Raw genomic sequence first — 14,630 nt, forward strand, 5'->3', positions numbered from 1 at the left:
TCTTTTTTTTTTTTTTTTTTTTTTTTTTGTGGTTTTTGGGTCACACCCGGCAGTGCTCAGGGGTTACTCCTGGCTCCATGCTCAGAAATTGCTCCTGGCAGGCACAGGGGACCATATGGGACACTGGGATTTGAACCGATGACCTCTTGCATGAAAGGCAAACGCTTTACCTCCATGCTATCTCTCCAGCCCCCAAACTTGTGTTTTCAAAGTCAAACTGGTTGTGTAGAGAAAGCAGCTTGGAGAGCTGGAACAATAGCACAGGAGGTATAGAGTTTGCTTCACACATAGCTGACCTGGATTCAATACCTGACATCGTATATATCAGGGGTCCTCCAACTTTTTAAACAGGGGGCCAGTTCACTGTCCCTCAGACCATTGGAGGGTCTGACTATAGTAAAAACAAAACTTATGAACGAATTCTTATGCACACTGCATATATCTTATTTTGCAATGAAGAAACAAAACAGATACAAATACAATATGTGGCCCGTGGGCCATAGTTTGAGGACCACTGCTATATATGGTACTCTGAGCCTGCCAGAAGTGACCCGAGTGCCACTGGGTGTGACCCAGAAACCCAAAAGGAGAAAGCTGCTTGGAATGCAGCAAAGGGTGCAAAAGAAATGCAGCCAGTGTGTGCATCAAGTAGGGGTGCTTTGCAGAGGGACTGGCTATGCACTCAGAAATCGCCCCTGACATGGGGAACCATATCGGACAATGGGGGATAGAACCACGGTCCATCCTGGGTCAGCCACGTACAAGGCAAATGCCCTACCATTGCGCCATCATTTCGGCCCCCCAGAGCTTCCTTCTAATCTGCACCAAGAGCCTCGGCTGTGCCCGTGTCCTGCTCCTGATCTGGGGCACCAGTGCAAGCTGCCAGCTCTCTATAAAGGGGCCCCGCATTGCACCAGGGCCTCAGCAGCAGGAAGAACTCTAAGGCATTGCACCAGCTCAACCCAACCACCCCCTGGCTGGTCTCAGACTGTACTCGCCAACCCGCTGCCCCAGCGCACGCCGGGAAAGCAGGTACCATATGTGCTCACCTTTCTCTTCGTCCACACCCACAGGCCCGGTGGGAAGGCCAGGGCACGGGGTCTCTGGGCACTGTGGAAAACTGTTCACATCTCTGGGGGGAAAAGGCAAGAGAGAAAAAAGGATCTTTGTGAAACAGAGCTGATAGCCTCGGCACCACGATCTAGACCAAACTGTTATATAAAAAGCAACAGAAACGTTTGCTCCAGTCCTGACATCTGCTATGTCCCCCTCAATCCCTCATAGGCTTACCTTCAATACAGTCGGAACTGTAAGGACCATCAAGCTGAGGGTCCTTTATAACCCATCCCACTCCCCCCATCCTGGCACTCCTAATGTGGCTTAGTCTGTGGAGTCCCATGCCCAAGAGAACCATCTCCCCTTTTGGTTCACCAACGGTCAGTTACATAAGCTGTGCTCAGCTTTATTTCAGTGATGACATGCTTCCTAATCAAACCAGGATGTTTCAGGCTATCAGGAACAAGAGTGTCTGCAAGGGACCAGGAAAGCCCAGAGGCTCCCACCTGGGGCTGGAGTAACAGTACAGTGAGGAGGACTCTTGACTTGCATGTAGCCAACCTGGGTTCAAACCCTGGCAGCCCATATGGTCCCCCTCAGCACACCTGAGCAGAGTCAGGAGTATAGTAAGCCCAAGCACTACCAGGTGTGACCCTAAATCAAAATAACAACAATAACAATAACAACAATAATAAAGCGGCTCCTGCACAACTAGAGCAACAGGGATCAACAGACTGAGTTTGCTGCAATACTTCACTGCCTCAGGAGCGAGTTCCTGAAGTCCTATGGAGCCAGGGCCCAGAAGCTGATACTGCCATGCGTCCAGAACTAGAGGAGCTGGGAATGAGAAACTTACTCAGAGTCGCAGACATCTGGAGAAAGGTTCAAGGAGAGGGGAGCTTCTGGGGGAAAGTCGGTAGGCGAAGCACCATCTCCTGCACAGATTTAAAAACGACACGTCTGTAGACACTAATAATTACACTGGGGACAATTTTCTGGTGCCAACTACCCCGCAAACAAGCTGGAGGGTAGCATGCAACCCCACAAGCCAGCATTCTCATCCCACACTGGCCTCTCAAATTCTCTGTACCACACATGCCTTTGGGTAGAGCTCTCCCCTTAGCATCCCACTGAACTGGGCACTGGAATGTGCCGGGAGGTGTAACAAGTCTTGGCACTGTGAAACAGGGAGTCTGACCCGTGGCATGGCTCCACATGCCATGTGTGATCCTTGTGACTCACTGCTGTCTGGGCTCCTGGATCCCATAGCAAATACCTGATTTCCAGTGCACCACGACCATGTGTGTATGAGAAATAAAGCACAGAGAACACCCATAACACAACTCAAGTGTCTTATTCCAGGGGGCACTGCCACCTGGTAGATGAGCACCATGACCAAGTGTGTAACCTGGTCATCAGTATAAGAAAGGGGAACTGTTTAAAGTAGTAATATTGGGGAAGGGGAAAAATAAAGTAGTAATAGTCAACATTTGTGATATATATGCTTTATCACAATAAAAAAAAATAAGGTGCATGTGAAAAGATGCAGAGTAAAAAAGGATGGAGGGATAGAAAGAACAGGGAGGAAACAGAGAGACCCAAAGCAAGAGAAAAGCATCAACCACTCACAGGTACTCCAGGAACAAGGAGGGACCCTCAGCGTGATGCTCAGACTCACCAGCTGGCAGGAAGTGCGGGGCACCCACCATGGGGGGCTTCTTGTCCCCGTCAGAGCTGCTGCTGCTCCAGCTGCCCCAACTGCCCCTGCTGGCTCGCACACTGCTTGAGGAGCTGCTGCAGTCAGAGCTTGCCTTCTCAGTACTCAGTGGCTGCAGGGCCATGCGGTCTGAGGAGCAGAGGGAACAGAACTAAGCCCCGGGTAGAGTCTTCAATCATGCTAACTTAACAGCAATAGAAAACCAGCAGTATTAGAGGTCACTCTCAGAGATGCCTGGGGGATTAAGGGGTGCTGGGGATGGAACCTGGAACTCCCCACTTAGTCTTTGGAGCCTTCTTCCCAGCCCCTTATTGCCATTTCTACTAAGAGCAGAAGCAAGATGGTGAAGGTGGCAGGCATCCAGGGCCTCCCTCACTTCTGCATATCTACCAGGGACTAGTCCACTGAACGGAAATGCAGGACACCGAGAAACCAGTGGGACTCAGTGATGGCAGTGTAGTTCATCCTGGCAATGCACTGATAACAAGAAATGGTTCTGGAGGAAACACACACCACCTAGACTCAGGTCTGTGCCTGTTGGCGGGAACATCTCCAGGGCCCCTCTCTGTGGATGGGGACATGTCCAGGGCCCCTCTCATTAGTGGGGGCATCTCCTGGATCCTCCCAGTGAGCACTTGGAGCTACATAGGCATAGACCAGAGCAGATGGGAGATGGGAGAGGAAACACCACCATGAACTCAGGTATGGATGGGGAAGATGGCACCCCATCAGTCCCCACCTTGCCAACTTCTGTGCCCAAAAACTTCTTATATCTCTCCCTCCACTGGACTTCGCTCTGGGACCCTTTGCCCATTTGGGCAGCCCCTGGCTCATATGTGGGAGTGCTCCTCACCTGGCCCTGCCTTCTCCTCATCCTTCTTATGTCTATAGCAAAGTATTCCTGCTATCTCAATATGAGGGCACTGGAGATGGGTGTGGCAGCAAGGACAACCCTGACTCCACAGGACTGTGACTTTTTGAGTCTCCGCCCTCCTTTCCTCTGGCCTTGAGTAAAACTGAGGGCTGATCTCCAAGACTCCTTTCCCAGGAAGGGAGGATTCTCATACCTGCCTCACCATGCGCCGTGGGACTGATGGTACCCGTGTTGGCATCTGTCTTCCCCACTTGCACCCGGTTTTCCTGTGTGGCCCAGTTCTGCTCATCATTGGCACTACTTGGCTCAGGCTTTTCAAATTCACTGTACACAAGCTTCGATTCTGTCTGTTCCAATGGCCTAGAAGAGCCACAATATATCACAGGTGTATTAAGTATCAGTAAACTGCAGGATGGTGTTCCCTGAGGTCCAGGTAAGAGCTGGACTCTGCCAGCTGGAGAACTTGTCCTATCAGGTCTAGTGGGAGAATGGGACAAGACAGTGAGGGACATGGAGATGATGATGCTGATTGGAATGAGAATTTCTCTGGAGCAAAGTATCCAATAGGAGGGCTCCAGGGTACAAGAGCCACTCTGGGTCAAGTCTTTGGTTCAGGACCAGAGCCCAGGACCTGAGGGCATGTATTGGACTGAGGGAGCTGGGACAAGACTCCTCATGAAAATTGGTTCTGGGGCCGGAGAGATAGCATGGAGGTAGGGCGTTTGCTTTGCATGCAGAAGGACAGTGGTTCGAATCCTGGCATCCTATATGGTCGCCTGAGCCTGCCAGGAGCAATTTCAGAGTGTAGAGCCAGGAGTAACCCCTGAGCACTGCCAGGTGTGACCCAAAAACCAAAAAAAAAAAAAAGATTGATTTTCTGAAGGTGGCTCTAGTCTACATGTATGTGCAAGGTCAGGAAACCTACCTCAGAAACCATGTATCTAGGCACTATGAGGTCAGGATAGACAGAGAAACTGGATGGGAAAATGATCAATTGTTGTGTATGTAAATATTTTGGGGGATTACTATGTTGCTCACCCTAATCTGATTAGGTGATTGTGCCCTACCCTAGGGTGTGACCTGGCATTCTGCCCCCACCCTAGGGTAGGACCTGATTCTGCTTCCACCATTGGTTGGTATCTGATCCCACCATTGGGTGGGACCTGACTCTGGACTATAAGAGCAAGGGTCTGTGGAAGGCGAGGGCCTTTTGCTGGCTGGAACTGAATCTGAGTCTTTGGACTTCAGTTTTGTCCATCCGAACAAACAAACAAAAAAAAAACCCTTAGATTTTGTTTTGGGGCCATACCCAGAGTGTTCACAGGTTACTCTCGGCTCTGCACAAAAAGTACTCCTGGAAGGCTCAGGAGACCATACAGGATGTCAGAGATCAAACCCTGGTTGGTTGGTCATGCACAAAGCAAACACCCTACCTGCTGTGCTATTGCTCCGGCCCGAAAAACACTTATTTTTGAAGGATGGTTTCCATGCAGCATTCTAGAGGCCTCAGGGTCAATTATCAGCAACTGGTACAGTGACTTAAAACTACAGCTGCAGATACAGTGCTGCTGGGCCCGGCAGTGCCAGGATTACCTGGGCCAACCTGTGAACCCAGAGATGGGATGTCTCCAGGACTGAGCTCCAGTGAAGCTGGGTGTGGCTGTGTGGTACCAAAGATCAAGTTCAGGGCATGGCCAACCCTGTCCTGTCTCCACACTCAAGCTGATTTTACATACAATTCAATTTCTAGAGACTCTGGGCCAATTGCCAGCTCTGGGGCCCTCCTGGGTACCTCCACAGTTCACAGCATCCAGGACTGCTGCAGCTCCATGAGAAGTGACTTTTCTCCTCAGCAGAACTGGGGCATGCTGGGGCAGACCCCACCAAGTTCTGATGTTTCTATAAAACACCTGCATAGATATTCCTGCATGTGGGAGCTAAGGGTGCTTTCCCTGAAAACTCCAGAACTTTCAGCATCTCATAAAGTGAAATGGTTTCAGTGTGCTAGCTCTAAGGACATTTTAACAAAATAAAACATTAGAAGAGCATTTTTTTTTCTGAGAACACACTTCCATCTCAAAACATACACCTGACGCCCCACATTCTCTGCAGTCAACAGAAAAGACTCACGAAACAGAAAACTAGAATGAGAAAAATCAAAAGGGATGGGAAATGAACACACCTTAAGAGTTGAGGAGCGCCTCTTTTCTTGTTTTTTCTACACATTCGATTTTTATTACAGTTTAAACTTTGTAAATTCCCTTCTTTTTTCTCCTGAAGTTTCTTCTTCCTACAGGAATCTTCTTGCTAAAGGAAGAAAGATGATGTTGATTAAATGTTTAAACTGATTATCTGATGAGTTTAAAATAAAACCCAGCAACTCTTATTTTGTAAACTTTGGAAGACAAATCGCATCTCTATCAGAATATTCCAGCACAGGCAATAGCTAAAACATACAAATCTCTTCCTTATTTGTGTCCTTTCCCTTCACTCTCTACCTCCCTCAGCTGCCACCAGTGAACAACAAGATGCTTATAAAATTCATAAGGGAATCTGTTAGCAATCTATGATTAGAGTCTGTTATCTTTCTGTAATCAGAATCAATTAGTGCTCTATGATCAAAATGCTAGATTCTGTTAGCATCTATGATCAAGAATCTATTAGTGGGGCCCGGAGAGATAGCACAGTGGCGTTTGCCTTGCAAGCAGCCGATCTAGGACCAAAGGTGGTTGGTTCGAATCCTGGTGTCCCATATGGTCCCCAGAACCTGCCAGGGGCTATTTCTGAGCAGGCAGCCAGGAGTAACCCCTGAGCACCGCCGGGTGTGGCCCCCCCCCAAAAAAAAAAAAGAATCTATTAGTGGGGCTGGAGAGGTGGCACAAGCAGTAAGGTGTCTTAGCCTAGGACGGACCGCAGTTCGATCCCCTGGCATTCCATATAGTCCCCCCTTCATGCCAGGAGCGATTTCTGGGCACATAGCCAGGAGTAACCCCTGATCATCACAGGGTGTGGCCCCCCAAAAAAATCTATTAGTGATCTGTGATCAGAATCTGTTAGTGATCTATTATCAGAATTTGTTAGCGTTCTATAAGCTTGGTATCAACATCAACAGCAAATTGTTCTCTGATCCTCACTCCCTGTGCAAATGGCACCAGCAACTCCACAAAATGATGCTGAGGGAGCACAGAAGAGCCTAGTCCTGTGAGTCATTTGTGCTTCCACATCTTTTCTGATTAGAGTATGTTTGGTGTTTTCAAAATATGCTTCTTTCTGATGAGGCTGGAGATACAGTATGAAGTTAGGTGCTTTTCTTGTGTAAGACCAACAACCCCAGCTTTATCCTGGTACCACCCTGAGTGCACCAGGAGTGAACCCTGAGCACAGAGCTGGATAAGCCCTGAGCTCTGCTAAGTATGGCCCAACCCTCACCATCCTGCCCCAGTGTGATTCTGATGAACTTAATTTGGTGTCAATTATGTATGTGCTACATTACATATGACCTACAGATTCACAGCAGATGAATATATAGAATTCAGTTACATGTAACATGTACATATTTTTTTCTCTTTTATCTGGGGCAAAATAAATGTACTATTGTTTCTTTTTATGCTACGTAATACTTTCCTTATTCATAGGGCCTACCGCCCAGTGACACTTGGCCAAATGAGCTGGTGATTCGGTGTGAGTGTCTGAGGATGTGCCAGGGACCACCACAGCCACCCACAGCGCTTGGAGGCCTTCAAAGCTGTATTCAATGATGTTTCTGAGACCATACAGTGCTGGGGATCAAAACCAAACTGACTGCATGCAAGACACACATCTTAACCTCGTAGTCTTCTCTCTGTCCCACTTTTCAGTGTTGGGCACAACTAATAACAGGTCCCGCTGTGGGTGGGGATCAACTGCCCAGGAGGGCTCCTGCCTTTGGTCTTCTTGTACCTATCTTCCTTACTTCAATCACACTGCGGCCTTAACACGAGGCACCATCAATAGCAGGAGGTGTACCCTGTTCATACAATATGCCAGATAAGGGTACCCCAAGTCTGCTTACACCACACACAATTGCACGTGTGATCTTAAAGAATAGGAGAAATAATATTGGGATTGGAGAGATAGGATAGGGATAAAGTGCTGGCTTTGCACAAGGTTGACCCAGACTCCATCACTGGTACCACCTTTGGTTCCCCGGACTACAGCCAGAAATGATTCCTAAACACAGAAGCAGGAGTAAGCCTGTAACACCATTGATATGGCCCCCCAGAAAAAGAAAAGAATTCTGCAGAGAGGTGGGTAAAGGATGGAAAATATAAAATCACAGAAGTAGAATGAAGGCCCCAAAACACAACCATTTCATCTACAATCTGAAACAAAGTCCTTGCTTTGGAAAGGCCACCTGCTGACCAATCTGTCACCCATCTTTTCATTTTGCTTTAAAAAAAAAACACACGTATAAGGGGCTGAAGAGATAACAGAGAAGAGAGGGCATCTGTCTTGCATGCATCCGACCCAGGTTCAACCCCCAGTACCTTATATAGTCCCCTGAGCCCATGAAAAACACAAGTATAAGGACTGGGTATGTGGCTCAAGGAGGCAGTCATGCTGACATCTGGTAGTCACTGCACTCGGTCCCTGGCATTGAAAAACAGCATATAGTATGTTGACTTGCACAATTGTGCCTACAAACATGAAAAGGCAGGTGAAGAGGGGACCAAATGTCAGCTGGCTGAGTGACAGAAAGGAGAGGAGCAATGACTTCACTCGGAATGTTGGTGCACCACCAGTGGCCTGTATTTAAATGTGGTTTAACTAACACAAATTGCAGCACAATGGGAGGGAGGGAGGGAGGGAGGGAGGGAGGGAGGGAGGGAGGGAGGGAGGGAGGGAGGGAGGGAGGGAGGGAGGGAGGGAGGAAGGAAGGAAGGAAGGAAGGAAGGAAGGAAGGAAGGAAGGAAGGAAGGAAGGAAGGAAGGAAGGAAGGAAGGAAGGAAGGAAGGAAGGAAGGAAGGAAGGAAGGAAGGAAGGAAGGAAGGAAGGAAGGAAGGAAGGAAGGAAGGAGAAAATCAAGCATTTAAAAGTTTCAGTACTTGGGGGCCAGAGAGACAGCAAGGAGGTAAGGCATTTTGCCTTGAATGTAGAAGATTGGTAGTTCGAATCTTGGCATCCCATATGGTCCCCCGAGCCTGCCAGGAGCGATTTCTGAGTATAGAGCCAGGAGTAACCCCTGAGTGCTGTCGGGTGTGACCCAAACCAAAAAAAAAAAGTTTCAGTGGTAGGATTTTTTTTTTTTTTTTGGTTTTTGGGTCACACCCAGCAGTGCTCAGGGGTTACTCCTGGCTGTCTGCTCAGAAATAGCTCCTGGCAGGCATGGGGGACCATATGGGACACCGGGATTTGAACCAACCACCTTTGGTCCTAGATCGGCTGCTTGCAAGGCAAACGCCACTGTGCTATCTCTCCGGGCCCTCAGTGGTAGGATTTTAATGATACCTGCCCCTTCTTTTTTCAGAATTAGCTGGAGGGGCCGGACAGATAGCATGCAGAAGGATGGTGGTTCAAATCCTGGCATCCTATGCATATGGTCCTCCAAGCCTGTGAGAGGCAATTACTAAGCGTAGAGCCAGGAGTAACCCAAGCGCTGCCAGATGTGACCCAAAAACAAACAAACAAACAAACAAACAAAAAAAAAAAAAAACAGAATTGTGTAGGAAATAAAATGAAAGAAGTTGCCAGTATGAGATGAAAAGCAAAGCACAGTCAATTACTATCACTGCAAGATTCTGCACAGACAAACCAAAATCCCGATATGCTTTCTTGGTCTTCTATATACCCAGGCTTGTATGTTCACTCCAAGCATGCCATGAGCACCATCATTCAGCTTGTCCCAGGAGCCCAGCACAACTAGGACACACTCATTCAATTTCTATAAATCTGTACATGGACTACTGGGCAAGACCAAAGAATAAGAAGTCTCACCCTAGTGCTTTTCCTGAAATGTTAAATTTCTTTTCAGGAGGAATGGAGGAGCCAACACCCAGCGATGCTCAGGCCTTACTCCTGGCTCTGCACTCAGGAATTACGAGGCTGGAGCGATACATGGCAGTAGGACATTTGCCTTTCACACGGCTGACCCAGGACGGACCTCAGTTTGATCCCGGTGTCCCATATGGTCCCCCAAACCAGGAGTGCTTAGCCAGGAGTAACCCGAGAGACGCTGGGTGTGATCCAAAAACAAAAACAACTCTCTCTCTCTCTCTCTCTCTCTCTCTCTCTCTCTCTCTCTCTCTCTCTCTCTCTCTCTCTCTCTCTCTCTCTCTCTCTCTCTCTCACACACACACACACACACACACACACACACACACACACAGAAACAGGAGAAACAGGTGCAGTGCTCAGGGCATTCTACTGAATACTAGGGATTTAGCCTAGTGGTTGGCCCCATGCAAGGGGAACACCCAGCCCTCAACCTGAAACTTCTGAAATTTCGAACTCAGGACTGGAGCAATAGCACAGCAGTAGAGCAAGCAGCTGGCCCTGGTTCAATCCCTAGCATCCCATATAGTACCCAAAACCTACCAGGAGCAATTACTGAGCTCAGAGACAGGAGTAACACCAGAGTGCTACTGAGTGAAGCCCAAAAACCAAAATCAAAACAAGAACAAAACAAACTAATACAATTTCAAACTCCTTTGCTGTCCAACTGGGGGGATGGTTTAGATGCCAGTAGAATTAACTGCTAAGGCGTTTGCTTTAGACACAGAAGGACAGTGGTTCAAATCCCAGCATCCCATATGGTCCCCCGAACATATTTTTAGAGCAAGTGATATAATTATTCTTATTTCTGTTTTATAAAGCAAAGATTTAGGATTAGAAGAACTGAAACTTTCTAGTTGGAATAAATCAGGCAGAGCATAGAGCCAGGAGTAACAACCCCTGAGCGCTGCCAGGTGTGACCCCCCCCCAAAAAAAAAAAGAATTAACTGCTGGAATAATGAGGGTCCCTGCAAGCCCAGTGCCCCACTCATCTCTAACAGCCTCTGCAGTGCCGGGTCCATCAAGGTAACCAGCCTGTGTGTGAAGACATCTGCACAGAAATGAAATTGTACAGAAAATTCTCAAAATGGCTCATTTTGGCTAGATCACACACACATACACACAGAAACACACACATACAATTTATGCTTCTGTCATAGCTATAAATCCCTTTTCTATGAAGGAAAAATAAATACCTCTCAAGAAAAAAAGAATCAAGGTAAGGGTTACCATGTAGACTATGACTGGGGCTTCAGGCTCCCAGAACAATAACCATGGCGGGATGTGCCCATGAGCTACACACAGACATGAATTCCTCTGCTGGAACTTAGCCTCTAAGAATGTCCAAGAAAAATAAACATGCAGCTCAGCACGGGATGTGTTTAGAGAATGGGCTTCTTTACAACATGGAAAGCACATTCTCCATGGAAACCAGGAGCGGTGATGATGATTCAAGCCCCCAAATCACCACACCCAACATGCAGCATGGATGGCTCTGAGCACAGGCTGGGGTCCCCAAATCCTTGCATTCACCTCCCTACCACCAACCTGCCACCACCATGAGGTCGGCATGCCTGCGCCCCACAGGTTCATAGGCAGAACAAGAAGGAGGAATTTTTACAACCACTGGGCAAGAGAACAAGTTGTCCCAGCTGGCCAAGATATGTGGCTCAGTGTCAGGGCACTTGCCTGGCATGTGTGAGGCCTTGAGTTTGATCCCTAGCACTGCTCAAACAACAAATTAAAAAAATAAAGGAGAAAAGTCTGAAAAGTCAAAAGCGCTTCTGAGAGATAATACACAGGATAGGTCACTTGCCCTGCATGCAGTCAATCCAAATTCAGTGCCCAGCATCTCATATGGCCCCAAATACTGCCAGGAGAAACTAGCTCCTAAAGGCAGTCTAGAGAAATCAAACAAAAAAGAGAAGACTGTGCTCTAATAACAGAAATGGAAGATGTGCCTGGGACCAGAAAGAGCTCAGGAGGAAAGGTGCTGACTCACGTGAAGACCAACAGGATTTGAATTCCTGCACAGTCCAGAAATAGCCTGAGTACTCTGGTGTGGCTGCCTGAATGAATGAATGAATGAATGAATCATAAAGCCCCCAAATAAAAGATGGAACCTGGGACAGAGAGGCCTGGGGCATACAGGTGGTTTGGCTTTGACCCCAGCACAGCTGGGAAGGCCCCTGAAAACAGCAAGGAGGCCCCCCACCCGCCCCCAAGCATGGCCCAGTGTGACTCAAACAACCAAAGAAGGTTCTTTTCAACAGCCCCAGTACGTAAGTCATGGGCCATCAGCTCAATGCAGGGTTTTGGTTTTCTCAGGGATCTGTGCTCAAACGCCAATCAGCAGTGCCAGGAGCGGAGGCAGTGTCCATTGGGACTGAGCCTTTGCTCCCAGAGCCTGCACAAGTATTGGTTTTTCCAGCTGTCCCAGGCTCAGTGAACTCCCATCCTGTTCATCTCTTAACCCTCCAAGGCCTCACACTCCAGCTATCAGAATCTAAGATTTAAAATTAAATGTAACCTAAATGTTAATGTTGAAATATGGTGTGCCTTTGCTTAGAGATAACATTACTTTGGCTTCTGTACTCTGCTTGCTTAATTAACTACTGAAAACCTGGCTTAGCTGTGAGGCTAAGAGTAGCCATGACAGGCTGCAGTTTTAAGGTAGAAAGAAGGCCCAGAAGAATAGCCAGTTCCTGGAACTAAATTCTTGAGGTAAATGCCAGGAAATACATCCATATAAGGCTAAATAGCAGCTGACAGCCAGCCAGCCAGATGACAACCACACTCTGGGTCTACAGCAACAGACAAACAGCCAGATGACACTGCACCCTGGATTTGTGGGTGCAGAGCCCACCCAGCCATCTGTCTGATGCTACATTTAAACTACAGCCGATCTTAGCCCAACTCTGTACTAAAGACCAACAATTTTAAAAATCAACTACCCAGAGGCAGGAATCACCTAGATGAGTCCTAGATACTCTTTAAATTTGATTTAATCTCTTGTTCAAAATGCTCACCTTATTTTTTCCCTATACTCTCACATTCACTCTGACTCCCTCCAATCGTTTCCTGCAGGATTGGAGAGAATTCAACACAATTGGAATATATATGTACTCAAGGGTCTGAAATCTGAATGTTGGGGTGTGCCTGAAAAACCTGACAACACAAAATTTGCCATGATCAAAATTAATCCAAGAACCAGAGAGATCAACAGTAGAAAAGGCTTCCCTTACACGTGCCTGACTTGGTTCAGATACCTAGCAACACATATAGTCCCCTGATCCTCACCAGGAGTGAGCCCTTAGCACAGGGCTCCAAACATAAAAAAAAGTCATTTAAAATCAACCATGTTGTGAATCTGTGGTATTTCTGGTCACCTGTGCTGATTTTCTTGGGCACCCTAAGAGGAAAAGTTTAAGAAGCCAGGTGCATGTGGGCACTGTCTCTTCATAAATTTATGGTGCTTTCTAAGGGTCTCACCTCATCCTTCAGCATTCATTTGCCTTAAAGCTCTTATTTTAACTCAGTCTGTGAAGTGCTCTGAGTCTCTTTCCGTCTGGCAGGGTTTTCTACTCACACATCTGTCTGGTTTTTATTTGGGGGCCATACCCAGTGGTGCTCAGTGGTGCACTTGCCCTGCCTCTGTAATAAGGCTTCAGCCCTAGACTTTAACATCTCTATCTTCTCTCCGGACCATTCCTGCATGCCCAGGGTAGGGCACTGTTGGAAAGCTGTTTTTCATAGCCCTGTTCTAATGGTCAAATGGTCAATGGTCAAATCAAAAAGTCAAATGTTCATCTTTTTATGCAAGCTATATTTTCCTATAAAATACAGGACTGGGTTTCGTTGGTACTTTTCAGTAGCTACAGTGACAGAAGAAGTTAACCTTCATCCTCTCTCTGGGGAGCCCACCCCCCTGAGCCAGAATAGCCAGCCCTCTCTAAAGATGTTGGCTCTGGCCTCCAATTCAACAAGCCTTGAAATAGAGCTTGGTAACATCTGGAGTGCTGGGACATCACCTGACTATACCACAGGGCTCCAGGACTGCATATACAACTCTGCTAAGAATAAACTTTTTCTCTTGGGAGGGAAAATTGAGAGATGCCACTACCATTTTATTGACTGTGTGACTTAGGAAATAAAATTTGCTCAGCACACCAGACTCAACATTCCCAACATGGTTCTCAATACTCGAGATTCTTTGAAAAGTCTAACCTATATATATATATTACGTGTACAATGACCACACAGACATCTGCCCTCTACGCCCTAAGAGGGGGCGCTTATATTTCTAATAGGTCAGAACAAAGAAATACAGACCTCCAGCGAGGGCAAGTCCTGTCTGTCAACACCTGTGTCTTCTTTACAAATTTTGGAAATCTTCTTTTCTGAACAAGACTTTGCGTCTCCCTTTCTCGAAGTTTCACAATTATTGACTTCGGTCTTGACTGGCACTTGCTGGTTATTCCCTGAGATAAACAGAAATGATTTGGTTTTTTGGCTCTTTATTTTCATTCATGTTCCCTAGAGTTAAATTAAATCTTTTTCCCATACTAAATCATCTTGCCCAAATTATCTCATTTGAGTTAGTGAGATTAAGACTTCAGAATTTTTTTTTTTTAATATCTGTGATGTCCCAGAAATTTTGTTTACCGATGAAAATGTATAGAGTTCTGCAGTCTTTAAAAGTCAAGAAAATAAAGCAAAAAGGCATACACTATAAATGACAGGAACACTATTCAGAAGAGCTGGAAAAGTGGAAATAACCCAAATGCCTATCAAAGTACAAAGTATGGTAAATATACAATATATCTTCAATAAAAATGCATCTTTGTAACATATTTAAAAGGACTGAGACACCCTTCAAAATATGGTGAAGATGGAAGAAACACAAAGGAATGAAATCCAGAAATATGCCTCAACATTGAAAAAACCTTGAAG

At 46.8% G+C, this 14,630-nt stretch overlaps 1 protein-coding gene across 1 annotated transcript in view; it reads right to left on the reverse strand.

The window, feature by feature from the left end:
* Window positions 1-14,630, reverse strand: part of TMEM131L (transmembrane 131 like) — a 156,724-nt gene that overhangs the window by 7,240 nt on the left and 134,854 nt on the right. Inside the window, exons 26-31 of the mRNA XM_049769635.1 lie at window positions 14,010-14,158; window positions 5,830-5,954; window positions 3,841-4,007; window positions 2,735-2,902; window positions 1,913-1,991; window positions 1,050-1,132 (exon numbers count right to left, since the gene is read on the reverse strand). Of these exons, the coding sequence (XP_049625592.1) occupies window positions 1,050-1,132; window positions 1,913-1,991; window positions 2,735-2,902; window positions 3,841-4,007; window positions 5,830-5,954; window positions 14,010-14,158 (771 nt within the window). The remainder of the gene's footprint in view (window positions 1-1,049; window positions 1,133-1,912; window positions 1,992-2,734; window positions 2,903-3,840; window positions 4,008-5,829; window positions 5,955-14,009; window positions 14,159-14,630) is intronic.

The sequence above is a fragment of the Suncus etruscus genome, chromosome 3 (genome assembly GCF_024139225.1).
Source record: "Suncus etruscus isolate mSunEtr1 chromosome 3, mSunEtr1.pri.cur, whole genome shotgun sequence".
Taxonomy (NCBI): domain Eukaryota; kingdom Metazoa; phylum Chordata; class Mammalia; order Eulipotyphla; family Soricidae; genus Suncus; species Suncus etruscus.